The sequence below is a fragment of the Rhinopithecus bieti genome, unplaced genomic scaffold (genome assembly GCF_001698545.2).
Source record: "Rhinopithecus bieti isolate Rb0 unplaced genomic scaffold, ASM169854v2 scaffold_64314, whole genome shotgun sequence".
Taxonomy (NCBI): Eukaryota; Metazoa; Chordata; class Mammalia; order Primates; family Cercopithecidae; genus Rhinopithecus; species Rhinopithecus bieti.
Window position 1 is genome coordinate 977,570 of NW_016824620.1, and position 17,521 is coordinate 995,090.

General features: G+C 53.1%; 1 protein-coding gene across 14 annotated transcripts in view; it reads left to right on the forward strand.

Moving 5' to 3' along the window:
- The window catches only part of POC1A (POC1 centriolar protein A), a 90,206-nt gene that overhangs the window by 15,064 nt on the left and 57,621 nt on the right, over positions 1-17,521 (forward strand). For all 14 annotated transcript variants that reach the window (XR_001883428.1, XM_017862504.1, XM_017862505.1 and 11 more), the window contains exons 5-7: positions 1,727-1,834; positions 2,854-2,969; positions 10,522-10,655. Coding sequence is in view for 13 of the 14 variants with exons in the window: in XM_017862504.1 (XP_017717993.1) it covers positions 1,727-1,834; positions 2,854-2,969; positions 10,522-10,655 (358 nt within the window). In the remaining variant the exon portion in view is untranslated. The remainder of the gene's footprint in view (positions 1-1,726; positions 1,835-2,853; positions 2,970-10,521; positions 10,656-17,521) is intronic.

Below are 17,521 nucleotides of genomic sequence, written 5' to 3' on the forward strand. Positions count from 1 at the left end.
TAGTATCTTGTCCCAGGGCACACGGTGGGTCTGTGGCAGAGCTGGAGTTGTAAACCCAACTCTCTCTGACAGTAAGGCTTGCCTACTTTCCAATGGGGTGTTCTCAGAGGATTATTTTGCTCCAGAGCTCCCAGATAGGGGCCCAGGCTTCTGAGGTGGGGGGCTTATCCTGGAGGCTGGCCTTCCCGCTGGCCGGGGAGCCAGTGCTGTGCAAACGGGGCCAGGTGACCCAAAGGACCTTTCAAGGCCCAAGAATTGCAGACAGATAGTCCTACTTCTAGCTTATTTGGTTCCTTTCAACAGAGCTTCCTCATGGGTCAAATATCTTTGCTTCAGAGGAAGGGTTTGGGGTGCCAGGTGACATTAGGAAACCACATGAGTCAGAAGTTGGGGACTATTGAGCTGTGTTCTTCTGGGGACCCCATACAAGTTACTGTTCTCCAGGGCACCCCCATTCCTTTGTCCTAGGAGACCCCTGATGGCTCTTAGAGGCTTTATGATTAGGGTCCTGAGATCAGGAGGGGCCAGGCCAGCCAACTGGGGTGTCAAGTCCATATTGGGCCTTTGGTGGCAGTCCCCAGGACCTCATGCCTTTTGTTGGCAGATTGCGTCTTGCTGACCCACACTTGAGTCAAATGTAGATTCGGAGGACCTGGTCCCAGAGTAATGACACTGATGGTGAGCTTTTGGCCACCTTTGTGCAAATGTTGCTGGCAGGCAGTGCCGGCTGCATGTTGCCATGTGCTGTACATCAGGAACAGTGCTGGGGCTTTATGTGCATGAGGCTGCTCTGTGCTCACCCGTGAGGCAGGCACCATTTTTTTTTCTTTTCTTTTCGTTTATTTATATTTGGTTTTCCTCTAAGTCAGAAAGAACTTCTCTTTTTCCCTTTTGGTCAGAGTTTGCTGTTGGGGTGGGAGGGGGGCTGTTTGTGCACAAAGTTACATAAGAAAACAAAAACAAGAGCAACAGGAAAGAACGAAACAAGAGCACCAGGAAAGAAGTTTCACAGATTCAGGAAGAAAAAAATAAAGGAAACATTTTTATAACATTTAAAATTAAGTCATAGGCCAAGCTTGAAGGCTCATGTCTATAATCCTAGCACTTTTGGTGGGTGAGGCAGGAGGATCCTTTGAGTCCAGGAGTTAGAGGACCAGCCTGGGCAACATAGTGAGACCCCCATCTCTACAAAAAAAAATAATAACAATAAATAAAATTAGCTGGGCGTGGTGGTGCATGCCTGTAGTCGAAGCTACTTGAGAGGCTTAGGTGGGAGGATCACTTGAGCCCAGGAGGTTGAGGCTGTGGTGAGCTGAGATCACACCACTGCACTCCAGTCTGGGTGACAGAGTGATACCCTATCTAAAAAACAAAACAAAACCAAAACCAAAATTTAGTCATAGTTTCCTGAAAAGCTCTTTAGAAGGAAAAAAGAAAAATGATCAAGTGCTAAAAGTTAACTATTTTCAGAAACAAAGTATAATTTAAGATATGACCAAATAAACAGAAGTAACTTTGCCTCCTAGGATGCAATGCATTTGTTTCTGAAAAGACATATTAGGGTATTCAAATTAAAAAAAAAAAAAAATCACAGCAGGGCATGTGACCCTGGGTGGTTCCTGCAGGCAGATAATAGGCACTCAGGGAAGAGTGGCTGTGGAAGATGGTGTGTGGCACCCATGTCATCTGTTAGTCTGAGGTGTGACTTGTGCCCCACCTGGTTCAGGTTCTCCCCCGATGGGCGACTCATCGTGTCTGCCAGTGATGACAAGACTGTTAAGCTCTGGGACAAGAACAGCCGGGAATGCGTCCACTCGTATTGCGAGCATGGCGGGTGAGTCCCTGGATGCTGTCCTCCACTTGTGGGTGCTTAAGCACAGAGCACAGACCTGGGTCTGAGGAGGCCCAGTGGCCTTCAGTGGCTGAAGCCATGGAACCAGCAGCTTTATCACTGCTGCCCCTTGTCTGGTGCTTTTTGTGAGGTCTGGCAACCTAGCATTGTGTCTTTTCCTGTGTGGATGGTAGCTTTGTCTCCATCCCATGAATAGCAGGAGTGCTTAACCTCAAGCCACACAGTTTTTTGGAGCTGTGTAATTATTTGTGCTCCCCTTTTTCTCCTTCACTTTCTGGTTCTCAGGATTACAACTTGTCTGTCTGTGAGTAGTTGACACTCAGTCGCCCAAACTACATTTTAAAGCCTCTTGGTACGTTATCCATGGTGATGGCTTTACAAAATTCTCATTGGGTTCTTGTAGCAGAGGGTGACTGTTCATATTGTGCCACATCATCAGGAGAGAGAGGTGCCCACATTTGAATAGAGACCCCAGCTTCTGCCCTCCTTCGTTGGGCTGGGAGCCACAAGGGCTCCTTGAGAGCTGGATGTGATACCAGCCTGGGAATCACACATGGGTGTAGTGAGGGTTCTTGGCCTGTCTTCTAGAGAGGGGTGGGCCAGTGGCCCTGTAGCCCTGCTGGACCTTCCCACCTGTGCCTCAGGTGGCAGGATCTGCCCCACAGCCACCCCTGGGAAAGATACCAGTTCCAACTTTGAAAACCCCAGGGGAGGCTGGCTGACTTTTGGGTTTGAAGGTAGCTCTCTCAACTTGTATTTAAAATGGGCGGTGGGATGTGCTCTCTGGTCTGTCCACCTTAGTTTGTTTCTGGCCACTGTTCTCACCTTTTACTTCTTCTTGCTCTCCCTTGGCCACCTGGTAAACAAATGTGACAGAAAGGAGGTGTCTGGGTCAAGGGAACAGCGTGGGCAGGACACAGGGATGGGAAAGCACTAAATGTTTCTGGGTCCATCCTGAATCAGGGCAGACCTATAGTGCATAGTGGCCCCTGTCTTTCCAGCTTTGTCACCTACGTGGACTTCCACCCCAGTGGAACGTGCATTGCCGCTGCCGGCATGGACAACACAGTGAAGGTGTGGGATGTGCGGACTCACCGGCTGCTGCAGCATTATCAGTGTGAGTGGTGAACAGCCTCCTGGGCCCGAGGGCAGCCCTGGTGGGACTGTGCTGGTGTTGGATGTTGTTCTGTGCTGTAGTGCTTAAATGGGCCTGAGATGGCCTTGGGCAGGAAGGTATCCTGGGTCTGTTGGGATTCCAGGGGTGGGAGTCTGTGCCCTGGCTGGCCTGGCTTGGAACCTTGGCCAGGAGATGGAGCCTGGTGCTACCTGGCTTCCACTGAGCCCTTCGATGCCCACCTCTGAAGTGGCAGAGTCTCACACATACTGCAGGGCCAGATGGGGAGTCCTCACTGCGGCTCTGGCCAGGGCTTCGCTTGAGGACCACTTCTCAAGGGCATGCCACTTGCCTTTCCTGGTGATGGAGGCTCTGCCCTCCAGGGCCAACGTGACAGCCCTTGACCTGTGGTAAAGGGAACAGGGCTGTCAGTAGAGGCCAGCATTGGTGGGACCATGGCCACCTCTGGTCTTACAGTGTCCTCCACAGATGTAGAGTCGTAGGGAGGGTTGACTTAGCTAGGGGCCAGGCCCAGGATGGTAGCCCTTGGAAGGCAGAGTGGCAGGCAGTGGACATGGGCTCATGCAAGGTTCCAGGTGGGAGTTGGAGGGTGAGGGCAGACTTAGTCATACCCAGGATGAGTTAGCTGAGAGTATTGGGTAGGGAACTGGCCTGAGAGCAAGTATGAGTGGGCAGGGCCATGAGGCGCCCCAGTTCAAGGGATGGGCTCAGGGAAGGGAGCTGGTGAGGAGTCATTGGAGAAATTGGGAATTGTGCAGCTGACAAAACAGATGAGCGAGACTGGACCAGGGCCGAGACCAGGAAGGAAGGCAGAGCTGGAGTTGTTTGAAGAACCGTGGTTGTTAACCTGGGACTAAGCTTAAAGTTCTTGGGCTTGCTTCCATAAACCACACTTGAAATGGGAAGTACATGGCTGGACACAGGTCTGGGACTCCGACACCACCCCCCCCACTCCACCCTCACCCCCGCCACACATACACCCTTCCTAGCTGACTCTTGGCGTTCAAGGACAGCACTTTCTTTGGGGTAATGAAGGTGAGCACACCTTTCCAGAATGGGGAGAAGATCCTAGTCTTGAAAAGCACATGGTGGAGAATGGGCTCCGCAGCCGGCTTTTAAAGCATTCCTGGCCGTGTGATGTTGGGCAGGTCATTTGACTCTGTGGGGCCTCTGGGACAATGATGGGGCCTGTCTCACAGGAGGTGTTGGGAGGGTTAATGAGTTGTTTCATATCAAGAATTGAGAGGGTGGCTGGCACAAAATGAGGGGAAGGAGATACAACGTTAGTGATGATGACAATGACACTGTCTTGGTCCTGTTTGGTCTGGTGAGGCCAACCTGGTTGGTTAAGGCCTGTAGTACCCTACAGCACCACCAGGTGGCAGGGGCCAGCCACAAGAACCTGTTTCCCCGCCCCACGCCCCACACAGGAAACCCTGGGGTTTGTTACCAATGCTCTTTCAGACAGAGGCTTCTGGAATAGAAGAGCAGTGGGGGTTGCCTCCACTTGGAGCCCATACCTCTTCCATCCCTCCTTCAGCCTTCTGCTCTGGGCCAGGCCTGAGTGAAGGGCTGGGGCTCGGGGATGGGGCACATCTGCACAGCTGCCTGGGGAACGTGGGCAGGTGCAGAGGAGGGAGGACTTGGACAGGGAGAGATGGGAGTGGAAGGCTACGAGGCAGGACAGTGGTCAGGAGCACATGCTTGGGTTCCTTTCTGTAAAGGGGGTGGCAATAGGCCTTCCTCATGGCTTTGTGAGGCTCCGATGGGAAAAGCCATATAAGGATTATAACACAGGACTGGGTATGTGGTGTATGCTACATAAGTCTTGACACTGGGCGGAGAGGATCTCTAGGTGGCCCTGGCAAGGTCCAGGCCCATCTCTGATGGATCAGGAGCCTGGGCCTGGTGTTCATGGGTATAACAGCAGATACCCTCTGGGAAGGGCCTCAGATGCCATCTCCAGCTCAGGGTCCCAAAGATGTGGCCTGATTGGCAGTGCCAGGACTGGCCTCATCATTTAAGGTATGAAGGGAAGATAGTGGTGTCCAGAGTCTGCTGGGGTTGGGGGCTGGTGTGCCCCATGTGCCCCAGTGATGGGTAGGTGTCCGGCTGTGCCTGGTATCAAAGTGGGGGCTGGCATCAGAGTCGGGGATGGGTTGCAGAGATTGCATAGAAGCAGAGAAGCTGACCCTGTTGGGGTGGAGGGGCCAGCTGGACCCAGGGATCCGGGATGTGAGAATGGCTGAGGTCACATTCTGAGCCCCTATAATTGAGGGGCCACAGAAGATAAAGGTCCACAAAGCAGCCAGAGTGAGAGGTATGAGCCCCGTCTCCCAGCATGGGAGAGCTGAGGAGGGCAGAGGCTGGAGAGTGAAGGAGAGTGGGGTCTCTTGAAGAGGGTTGTCAGGAGGTGGAGCGATGCAGAGCAGCCGAGGAGAGTGGTGGGTACTGGGGAGAGGGAGCCGGGGTCCTGGAGGGAGCAGGCTTGGCAGAGGGCAGGGGCAGATCTCCATGATGGCAGGGTTGGGAAGGTGTGGGTGGACTCAGATGAGCCCCAGGGGCCAAGTCCTGAGTGGAGCTGAGTGTGTGGGCTGACAGGCCCTGCTGGGAGATTGCAGTCTGCTTGTGCTTCTGGCCTTGCCTCTTATGACACCCTCTCAGTGGGCCTGCAGTGTCTCATCCCTAAGCCATCCCTAGTGTAGATTGGAGGCTTAGCGGGATTTGGAGTGCCCATAAACACAGCCGGTTCCCCTTGAGCTCCCTGCTCAATGCCATGGCCAGTGGTGGGTGTTCACAGGATAGCAGACTCATCCCATAGCCTCTAGGCTGACCCTTAGGGGTGCAGTGAGCCAGGTTGATCTGAGCTCCCTGGGTAGGGGGAACATACCTCTCATCCTCTCCTGACGGGAGGACATGGCCAGGTCTGCTCTGGTCTTGGGGCTCCCCAGAAAACCTCTAGCTGAAACTAAGGGGAAACCCTTTACCCAAGTAGCTCCCCCACCCCGATAGGTACAGTGGAATCTCTTTGTAGGCTCATTCCCCAGGAAGGGCTCCCGGTACTCTGGCAAAAGATGCCTGATCTGCTTTCTGTCCCTGATCCCTAGGAAACCCAAGGGAAACCTACGGACACAGTGTCATTCAGTGTCTCCCCTAGTGACTCTGGATGGGCAGCAGGCAATACTAGAATGGCCTTCTGGTGTTGGAGGCTGATGGGCTGTTGTGAGAGGATTTGGTTAATGATACTGCAGTGTATGGCTAGCAAGCCCCAACCTGCTTGTGTCCAGCCATCCATGGTTGTGCTCTATGAGGGCACTTCCTGTTCCTGCTAGGGTTGGAGTTGAAGCCTGCTTGGGGTTTTGGGCCATTGGAGGCAGCTGGAGCCATTTGTCTTGCACTGGCTGACTCTCCTCCCAGACAAGGAGTTTCTTGGCTCTGGCCTATCACTGCAGAGAGCAGTTCTGATTTCTCAGTTCAGCAAGGAGTTGATGGACTGGTGGAACCCTTTGAATGCCAATCCCCGTGGTGATGGGTTAGCTCCATATGCTCTGAGCCCACATTAAGACTGTTCAGGCATCTGAGCAGCAGCCCCCATCTCAGAACCTGTAATGTGCTTCGTGGCTTATAGCACGTGCAGGTCCATTATCCAGTGACAGGCCTGAGTGGCCAGCAAGGTAGGTCTACTCTCCATTTCACAGATGCAGAGCATGCAGCCCACAGTCACACAGCTGTGGGTCTGAGTCTCCAACTCAGGGCCTTTGAGTCTGGCATTCTGTTGACCGTCTCACGCCGTGCTCCTTGCACTTCGGTGACTCTCGTCATTTACTCCCCAGGCTCCTTGGGAGAGGTGGTCTCTTTGGCTGGCTGTTAGCAGGGCTAAGAACTCATAGAGTCCCTGGCTCTGTGTCTATTGGTCTTTAGTGCACCCCTGCATCCCTGCCTGGCCTCATACATGGTCATGGAGGGTTTTGTCTTTTTTTTTTTTTTCTTTCAGAGATGGGGTTGGGGTTGGGGTCTCACTGTATTGCCCAGGCTGGTCTTGAACTCCTGAGCTCAAGCAATCCTCCTACCTCGGCCTCCCAAACTGCTGGGATTACAGGCGTGAGTCACCGTGCCCGGCCGGAGGATTTTAAGTAGTTGCAGCTAGCAGGGCAGGGCTGTACCCTGTACTTGGTGTTTTGAGACTAAAAGGGTTGATTGGGGTACAGTGGTGCTGTCCCACTTGATCTAGCCAACCTACTCTCCCACCGTCCTGAAGTGAGCATTTACACGGCATTTACAAAGAGGAGTGTTTTGGGTGTCCTTTGCTGCTGGTATCAGAGAACCTTTGTGGCATGAATCCAAAGCCTCTTGTCAACCCCAGAGCCACTGTGTCACTAGTAACACCAGTTGCACATCGCAAGAGACCACCCTGGGGAAAATGAGTGGTCCTTTTGTGGAAGGATGTTGGGGTGGGGCTTGGCCCTGGCATGATCTCCTCCAGAGAGGTACCTCCTGCGTGGGCACCCAGGCTTTCTCTGGGCCCTTGGCTGGTTTGGAGAACGTCAGGTAGTGGGCCTAGATTTGCCCAGGCCTCTACATGCAGAGCAGCGTGGAGTAGGTGTACTCAGGTCTCTGCTTAGGCCACCTGCTGCCCACAAGCTGTGACTAGTTCTTGGTATTTGGGAGCAGGGGCTGTGGTGGCCTCATCCCTGGGCCCCTGAGGATCTGCAGAAGTTTGATGTTGGTGTATCTCTGATCTGGAGTCAGGGTTCTCTCTTTGGGGTGCAGATGGCATAAGAGCCACAAGCTCACAGCTGACATCCAGGTGGCAGTGTGTGTCATCACTGATATCTGCCATGGAGCCAAGAAGAGGCCTGCGGCCTTGGACTTGACAAAAAGTGGATCATTCTCAGACATTTGGCGCTCAAGGCATCATGACCGAAGGCTCATGCCCTCATGAGGCAGCCTAGCCTTCATGGTAGACTCTCGTGCAGGGGTGGTTCTTACGATGGCGCCTCCATAGACTACCCACTCTCCACCACCTCCACAGAGGCAGGAGGAGTGAGAGTAGAGGCTGGCGTGGCCAGCGGATGAGGCAGGAGAGCAAGTGGGGAAAGGTGGGGTGGGTCCTGGTGTCTGGGGCATCCCCCAAAGCCTGGTATGCCAGGCCAGCCCCTCTTCTGGAGTAAATGGTTCTAGGTGTTTCTACCCAGGCTTGGGTATTCCTGACATTTATGTGGAGCGGGGCTTCTGTTGCCCTTCCTCTGGGAGAGATTCTTTCCCTTGGATGGGCTTGACCAGGTGGGGGCCCCTGATGTGGCATCAATACATTGACCCTGCCACCTTGGTGGTGCTGGGAAGCCCAGAGCCCCCTGAGCATGCCCTCCCTTCTGCACCGTCCTGCCACCGGCTGTTCCTCTGCCAGCTTCTGGTCAAGGAGGTGTGGGGGTGGCCTTCATCCCAGTGCAGACTTTGTGGTGGGGGCGGTCTCTGAAATCTGCCTCCAAGAGCTGGCTTCAGAGACCCCACTGGTCCCTCTCCAGGCTGCCTCCTGGAGATCCTGGCGCTTGGAGGGTGTTGTTCAGATATAAATATCATGTTACGTAAAACCTTGGCTGTCTCCCCCTAAGTGTGCCTGGTAACATGTATCCAGACTCCCCGGCACATCAGCACATCAGCTGGGCTGGCATCTGAGGGACGGGGTGTACCCTGTGGGCCTTGTTGAGGGCCGTTTCATGTTGGGTGTGTTTACCAACCCAGTAGTTCTTGCAGCCTCTCAGTGCTAAGACGATGGTTGGTTTTGAGTCTGCTTTTATGTTGGTGGCAATTCTGACTTAGCAGGGTCATGATTATTTTAGCCCCACTGGTTTTCCTCATTGGGCCTGTGGTAATGGGAAGAAAGATACTGGGGTTTTCCTCAGAAGCCACCCTAGGAGGCTGTGATGCAGCTGATCCATGCATTGGATGTGCAGTTGCTCTGTCCCCATGTAGAATGCCCAGGTCTGCCCCCAGCTTCACCTAGAATATGCTCTTGGCCTTGAGGGAGGGTTGTGTAACCTGCTGGAGCTTCTGGATACCCAACTTAAGCACCTGCTCACCAACCACTTTCTGAGTCCTGCTCAGTGCCAGGCACTAAGTGGGGAGCCAGGGACTCAACACCGCCCCTGCCTGATGGAGTTCATGGTCTCATGGGAGATCCAGATGTGAGTCAGATAGTTGCATGTAAATGTGAAGAGTGAACTGATGGGAGGCTTATGGTGTTTTGGAAGGACAAATGAAGCGGGTTGCCCTAATCGGGAGGCCAGGGGAGGCTTCCTGGAGGAGGTAGCTTCCAGTACTAAGCTTTAAGATCAGGGAAAGGGGAGGGCAAGCGTCTCCCAGGCCCATTGGAAACAAGGAGTAAAAAAATTCTGTGACTGGGGGAATTGACAGAGCTGGGGTGGCCGGATCTTGGAGAGTGACGGACACCAGAAAAGATGATGGGGTTAGGCTGGGATGATAGGGAAAAGAGAGTCATGGACAGGGCCAAGCTGTTGAGTAGGTGAAGTGGCAGGACCTGGGGTTGCATGGAACGCAGGGGGCAAAGGGGAGGAACATCCATATTGGCATTGGATAGCTCACTCTGCAAAGGCCTCGTGTGCTTAACTTAGTAGCATCCCCACAGCACCCCTTACACATGGGTGCTCTGGTACAGATGGAGAAACTGAGGCTCAGTGTAGTCAAGATGCTTGCTCAGGATGGGTGTGGTGGCTCACGGCTGTAATCTGAGCACTTTGGGAGGCCGAGGCAGGCGGATCACCTGAGGTCAGGAGTTTGAGACCAACCTGGCTAACATGGTGAAACCCCATCTCTACTAAAAATACAAAAATCAGCTGGACATAGTGGCACACCTGTAGTCTCAGCTACTCAGGAGGCTGAGGCAGGAGAATCTCTTGAACCCAGGAGATGGAGGCTGAGATCGTACCACTGCACTCCAGCCTGGGCGACAGAGTGAGACTCTGTCTCTCAAAAAAGGTCATGGGGTGAGCCGAGGCAGGAGGCTTGGGGTCTGAACGTAGTCCTGACTGGTTCCTAAGAGTGTCTTAGTTTTCTGCTCATCTGCCCCCACACACATCCTCCCTGTATGGCAGTGGCATTGTATTGACATTTCAAGGGTTTTATTTTCCATTTGGTTTCTTTAAAGAAAGAGTATATCAGATAGACCAAAGGCTATGTTTGTATGTTTGAGTGCTCTATTCTGTTCCAGCTTGACTGCTTGCTGTGGGAGAGGATGGAGGAATCGTCTGCTGCCTCTGGTTTTTGCATCCGTTTCTGTCTTCCTGTCTTCTACTGCCTGCCCTTGGCTCTGAGTGGGCCTTTTCCTGTTCTTTGATTGTGCCCCTCTCCTGGGAAATCCTTGTTGGGTTCCCCACAGCTCTTTTGAGCAATGACCATCCTGACCCAGCCCCATCAGGGCTGTGCTGAGCCTCAGTTGGCCCTGATTGCCTGTCCCGGGCTTCAGCTGTGTTCCCTGTGCCTCCCAGCCAGCACCTGACTGATGTCCTTCCCCTAGTGCACAGTGCTGCAGTGAACGGGCTCTCTTTCCACCCGTCGGGAAACTACCTGATCACGGCCTCCAGTGACTCGACCCTGAAGATCCTGGACCTGATGGAGGGCCGGCTGCTCTACACGCTCCACGGGCATCAGGTGAGAGGTGTCCGCCGGGTGCTGAGTGGTGTGGAGTGGTAGTACCCTCACAGTCTGGGCAGTGGGCAAGATGCAGAAACAGGCTTGTCACCCACATGGCCTGCAGGGAGATGGATGGAGGCCTTTCCCTGTGACCTGGACAGATTACTGGGCCTGGGACTGGTGCAGCTGAGAAAGGTATATAAGAGTTGAATTGAGCAGGGGTTGGGGGCTGCATCTGGGCATGGTTAGCAAGCTGCCCGCTAGGGGCCTGAATGGAATCTATCCCCTAATGGCCTCAGCTATCCCTTGGTCCAGAGGTTGAGTTGAGCCTTGGAACCCATGCTCTGAGTTGACACTGGGGTTTTCTGGAGGCCCTCGGACTGGCAGACGTCAATGTGTCTGGAGACCGAGGCAACCTCAGGTGTCTTGCAGAGGCTGAACCGAAGAAGGGAAATCCTCTTTATGGTTGTTGTTTGAGAATTCCTGGAATGGAATCAAGGAAGCAGAGGCCTCCTTTCTGAATGAGCTTCAAAGCAGCCAGTTCCCTGGTCTCCCTGGGTGGGCTGGGCCCCGGGGGCCGGCTGTGGGGAGTAGGCCACATGCAGTTCTCCCCAGGAGCTGGCCTGGGTCCAGGCCTTTCACATCTAATACTCCGACTAGGAAGTAGTGTCCGAGCCCTCCTGACCAGAGCAGTTGTCAGAATGTCTTCTGTTGGGGTGTAGTCACCATGCCCACTTGGGATGGGAGGTCTGGAGTCCATTGAATTCAAGTTTGTCCCTAATCTGCCTGCCAGGCTGAGGGAGGCCCTGGGGGTGCTTATGTGTCTTGGACCATCAGCTAGGTGTGAGGTGTCTAGCCTGGTGCTTTCTGAGCTGTTGTTTGTGTTTCCACTGCCATCTGAGTTAGGGCACCTGGGGGCCATTTGACTATGACTAGGGGATGGGGACATAGGCCTTTTCTTCTGGTTTCTCAGGGCCTGGAGGCTGCTTGCTGTCCCCAGCCTTGTTGTGACCCCTAGCCTTCCCTGTCAGAGACATATCCAGTGCACAGGACTAGTGGGCCTGTTCTCCCTAGGCCAAGACATCCAGAGGGGGTGGCTACTGGCCCTGGTGTAAGCCTGTTCACGAGCCAAGCCCTTGGACAAGCCAGTTATTCAGATTCATGTGTTACTGTTTGGGAACCTTTGCCCAGGAGGGCATTTACAAATCATGTGAATGCTGCTACCATTCCTGCTCCCCTTAAAAAAAAAAACAAAAAACAAAAAACAACTCAGAAACAGTTTGAAACAGATGCCTATCAAGTGATCACTTCTTTTTGTGAGTGTTCTTTAAATAGCTAACTCACGCTTAGCCTGAGAACACTTGAATGTGGGATCTAAAATCTAAAATGTCATTCCCGGTGTTGTGGCATCTCATCCGGCACGTAAACGAAAGCTATCAGCATTGTTCTCTCTGGGAAGTGAAGCAAGGACCATGGCGCATTCCCTTGTGTGGTCGCTTGTCTGCTGTTAAACCTAGAGATACGGGAACCTGGCCGAGGGACAGCTGATGGTTTGGGGTGTGGATGAGGCTGGGTCATTTCTTCTTCAGGGCACCAGGCTCACAATGCCCAGAGGAAAGGAGAAGATGAGAAACAAACCGACCTCTGTTCATTTTGCCATCTGTCTGTTTGTTCATTCATCATCGGCTCTCTAGCTCACGGGTCTGGGCACCAGGGAGAGGAAATGGATGTTATAGCTCTACTTCCTGGGCTTCCTGGCCTGGGCAGAGGGGGACTCCACAGGGAGGCTGACAGAGCTGAAGGCAGCTTGAGACGAGTTAGGCTGGCTAAGAGGTAGGCTGAATCTTAGGAAGTACTTGGAGGGCAGGTGAAGGTGGGTAGGCCCTGCCCATCTCCCAGGGTACAGCTCAGATGAAGGTGGGAGTCAGGGTATGAGCCTCGAATTATTTTCTGCTCCCAGCCCCCTAAACTCCCTATCAAATACAGGAACTCAAGATTGATTTACCACAAGTTTTAGGGGCTCTTCGTCTTGGGATACCGATGACACCCAGCCCCTCTGTGGGGCACTCCAGGTATCCAGGTGTAGGAACCCCTGGGCCTGGCTTGCTCAGGGTTCTGCAAACTGATTCCAGAAGACAAATTGCCCAGGGTCACCCTGACTCTGCCCCTACCTCTGCACTTGCTTTAATCCTTGCTCCTTTCTAGAGGCTGATTCTCTCCCATCCCTCCTTTTTAAGACCCATGGTCAGACCAACCATGCACTGCAACTGGTGGTGGCAACTCAGTACTGGCCTGGGTTGAAAGGTCCCGCTGCGGACAAACCTGGCCCGATTCCTGTGCCCCTCCCACCTGCAGTGTGGGTTGCTGCCTTGAGAGGGCTTTCTTTTGGGGTCCTTACTAATGATGTACAGCAGCATGATTGAAGAGCCAGGCTGAGGGCTGAGGTAGGGGTGTGAGTGTGTGAGCACGTATGAGGCAGGGATGCCCAAGAGAAGGCCTTATTTACTTCCAGCAAAGACCAGCTCACCTCCATACCACAGCCTGGCACCCCTGGGACCCAGGTCTGCCAGGGTTTGCTATGGCTCCTTGTCATGCTTAGCTCTGCCCCTGGGTTTGGAGTGATTGAGAGTCAGCTAATGGGCCAGGTGCGGTAGCTCACGCCTGTCATCCCAGCACTTTGAGGGGAGGCTGAGGTAGGAGGATTGCTTGAGCCTGGGAAGCTGGGGCTGCAGTGATGTGTGATTGTGCCACTGTACTCCAGCCTGGGTAACAAAGCAAGACACTGTCTCAAAACAGAAAACCCTCCAAAACACAGAGTCAGCTAATGGTGGCTTCCTAAGGGAGCATAGTGCAATTGAACAGCCTTAAGTTGGGCATTTGGTTGAGATACGGGATCCACTGACTGTACAGAATACCTAGAGCTTATGGAGATCTGTGGCTAGGATCAGAGGCGGCTTTGCTCCAGCTAGGGGTAGAAATCCGTAGGGGCTGGGCCTGTGTTGTCACCCAACTGGTTCCAAGGATGTTCATGACTGTTGAGGGCCTGGCTGGGGGGCCACATCACAGGGGCCTGCTGACAAAGGGGCTGGGTTCCGCCTGGGCACTCTGCAGCAGGTGTAGAGTCCTCATGGGCTCCCACTCACCCAGACCTTCCAGGAAGATGTGCAGCTGGTTCTTTGGTGACTGCATCTTTCACATTCTGTTCCGGGAGGTGGCAATGTGGTGGGGTCCTGGTGGCCAAGGGCTTGATGGAGTGCAGCTGCTATGGGCCACTTCCTGAATTGTGTGGCTGAGCAGCCCGGGGCTCCTGAGTGGGTCTCGGGTGCCCGAGGCTTCTGTCCTATGGATAAGAAAGATGGCAGGTTGGAAAGCATTTGTTTTGTTTTGTTTTGAGTCCAGGTGGTGAAAATGAGAGCTGTCTGGATTAGTAGGGGGTCTTGTGACTCCTAGTGTGCCAGAGCTGGGACAAGTACCTGCATCTATGCAATTTCTATCACATGTACATATGACTTTTAAAATTCCATTTGTAATTTCACTCTTTTTCATTCATTCATTCATTCTTTCTGAGACAGAGTCTTGCCCTGTTGCCCAGGCTGGAGTGCAGTGGCGCGATCTCAGCTCACTACAACCTCTGCCTCCCGGGTTCAAGTGATTCTCCTGCTTGAGGCTGAGGCCTCCCGAGTAGCTGGGATTACACAGGCACCCGCCACTACACCCGGCTAATTTTTGTATTTTTAGTAGAGATGGGGTTTCATCATGTTGGTCAGGCTGGTCTCAAACTCCTGATCTCAGGTGATCCACCTGCCTCGGCCTTCCAAAGTGCTGGGATTATAGGCCTGAGCCACTGCATCCGGCCTTCTCGTTCTTATTTACTTATTTATTTTTATTGGGGTAATGTATATGTGTATAATTCACCATCTTTACCATTTTTAAGTGTACAGTTCAGTGGTAATAAATATATTTATATTCTCTTTTTTGCACCCCTTCATTCCCTGGCTCCCCTTCCCCATCCCAGCCCTGGTAACCACCAGTCTAATCTGTCTTCATGAGATGCACATAAATCCCACAGATGTCACTCTTGTGTTTAGCTCACAGGTCTGGGTAGGGAACCAGCAGGCTTATGTTGGCTTGTGTCCCCATCTCACTGCTACATGACCCCATTCTGATCCAGCAGAAGGGAACCCCATGAAACTTTGGTTTGGACGCAGCGGACCTGCTGTGTCCTCAGAGTTGGCTTGGGAGAGCTGCGGGAGAGAGGGCCACTGAGTCTTAGGGCCAGTGGGGCAGCAACTCCCTTGTGCTTCCATTTCTGCATCTGAGAAGTGGACAGTGTAGGCTGGGGTGGGCAGCAGTGAGGTCAGCCACAGGGAGCTGCTGCGGGATGAGGCAGACCTTGACCCAAGCATGGGGGCTCTGCAGGTGCCAGGAGAAGGGCCCCAGCAAGCCCTCTGGGGAAACTGTGGGGGAAGTTCAGGATAGAGAAAGGAGGGTCAGGGTGCAGTGCTGTTGGGCTGCAACTCTGTTGTCTGAGTTGAGGCCAGATTCACCCCAATGTACCTTTCAGTTGTCTCCTAAGGTACAGAGAGCGCCAGGACAGAGGAACTTGCCAAATACCAGCTAAGATGAGGATCACCCTGTGTAGTCCTGGGTCTCCTGGGCTGGACCTGTGTGCTGGTGTTGAGGTCAGCTCATCAGCCAGGTGTCAGCGTGCAGGTGGTTTGGTGGCTCTCTAGCACATGAGTGGCACACATCGGCCCATTTGAGAGGCCTTTGGTTTGGGCAGGCTCACTTTGTGAGAGTAAGGGGTTGTCTTAGTCTGTTCTGTGCTATTGTAGTAAAATACCTGAGACTGGGTAACTTATCAAGAACAGAAAGTTATTTCTCAGTTCCAGGTGCTGGAAGTCCCAGATCAAGGTACTAGCGTTGGGGAAGGCTGCTCTCTGCTTCCAAGATGGGACTTGAATGCTACATCATCTGAGGGGAGTAACACTGTCCTCACATGGAGAAGGTGGAAGGGTGGAAAGGGCCAAATTCCCTTTGTCAAGCCCTTTCGTAAGTGCACCTAATCCCCTTCATGAGGGCGGAGCCCTTGTGTCTCAGTCACTTCCCAAAGGCCACACCTCCCAACGCTGTTACCTCGGGGATTCACTTTCCTTCTTTTTCTTCTTTCCTTCCTTCTTTCCTTCCTTCTTTCCTTCCTTCTTTCCTTCCTTCTTTCCTTCCTTCCTTCCTTCCTTCCTTCCTTCCTTCCTTCCTTCCTTCCTTCCTTTTCTTTCCTTCTTTCCTTTCTTTCTTTTCTTTCTTTTCTTTCTTTCTTTTTTTTCTGAGACGGAGTCTCACTCTGTTGCCCAGGCTGGAGTACAGTGGTGCGATCTTGGCTCTTGGCTCACTGCAACCTCCGTCTCCTGGGTTCAAGCGATCCTTCCCCCTCAGCCTCCCGAGTAGCTGGGATTACACGCACACGCCACCACACCCAGCTAATTTTTTGCATTTTTAGTAGAGACGGGGTTTCACTATGTTGGCCAGGCTGGTCTTGAACTCCTGACCTCAAGTGATCCACCTTCCTCGGTCTCCCAAAGTGCTGGTATTACAGGCATGAGCTACCACGCCTGGCTGGGGATTCAATTTCAGTATCAATTTTGGTGGGGACAAAAACATTCACACCGTAGCAGGGGTGGATGTTGGTTACAAGTTTATTGTGGCCCTGAAGAATTCGGGTGCTTTTCTCCTGCAGTCCTGGCTTGGGGACTCGGATAGACAAAGGGCCCTCTGCCTCTCAAATCTGCCCACCCTGAGAGGAGAGTGGAAAGATGGGGGAGGTGCTGCCTGCAGGGTATGGTGCATTGCCTTCCTTCCGCACCCTTTGCCCTGGGAACACTAGAGCCTGCACAGTCACCTTTGCAAACATCTTTGATTGAGGCCAAGTGCTGGGATGTGTTCAGCTGGGGAGGTTACACAGCCTTGTCTGGTGGGGATGATACTTAGCTTTCTCAGGAAAACCCCAGTATTTTTAGGAACAAACAGTGTGTACCCACCCATTTCCGGTTTTGAAAAGCTGTGGGTCCTCTCCCATCTTGTTCATCTGAAACAGCCTGAGCTTCAGGAGGGGAGGAACGCGCTTGGGTACGGGGTCAGATGATTCCAGTGTTGCCTCTTTTTCTGTGACATTGGGCAAGACCTTGACTTTGTTGAGCCTCTTTTCTTATCTGTGAGACTGGCATCCCATTGTCTGCCTCATGGTAGGAGAGGATATGTCTGAATTTCCCAGCACCAGACACAGTAGGTCCTCATAGATGTTAATCACTTTCCACTTGAGCTCATGGAAAATGACACACTGCCATTTTAGGTGAGAGCTCTTTAAAAGGGCATTTGAAGTTTCTGTTGTGGACACGGTCCTGGTGATGCTGAGTGGGTGGGCAGTCTGTTTATCAGGAAAACAGGTCTGTGGGGATGTCTGGTGCCTTAGCTGCCCCATTCCCGGCATGGGGCTGTGGCCTCTGCCCCGGGGTTGGAGGCAAGCGTGTTTCCTCTCCTGCGCATCTTCAGAATCTCTCATGGGTTCACCTGGCTTTTACTTTTGCTTAGGGTTGTTGTCTCCCCAGAACATTTTGCTTTGACTTCTTTCGTCACACAGCTCCTGGAATCTGTCCCCTGGTGGTGGGCTGGGGAGACTCCCCGACCCAGACTCGGTGTCCCCACCAGCTGCCCTCATGGGTTTGCTTTGCCGAGTGCCTTGGTGTACATGTCCATGTGCACTGCCCTTTGTCAGGCCTGTCCTTCCAGTCATCTCGAGGGCCTGACTCCTGGAGGATGGCTGGTGGATCAGGAAACCCACGTGGTGGCACTGGTGCCAGTGCCCTGTTTGAGGCTCTGGGAAGTCTTGG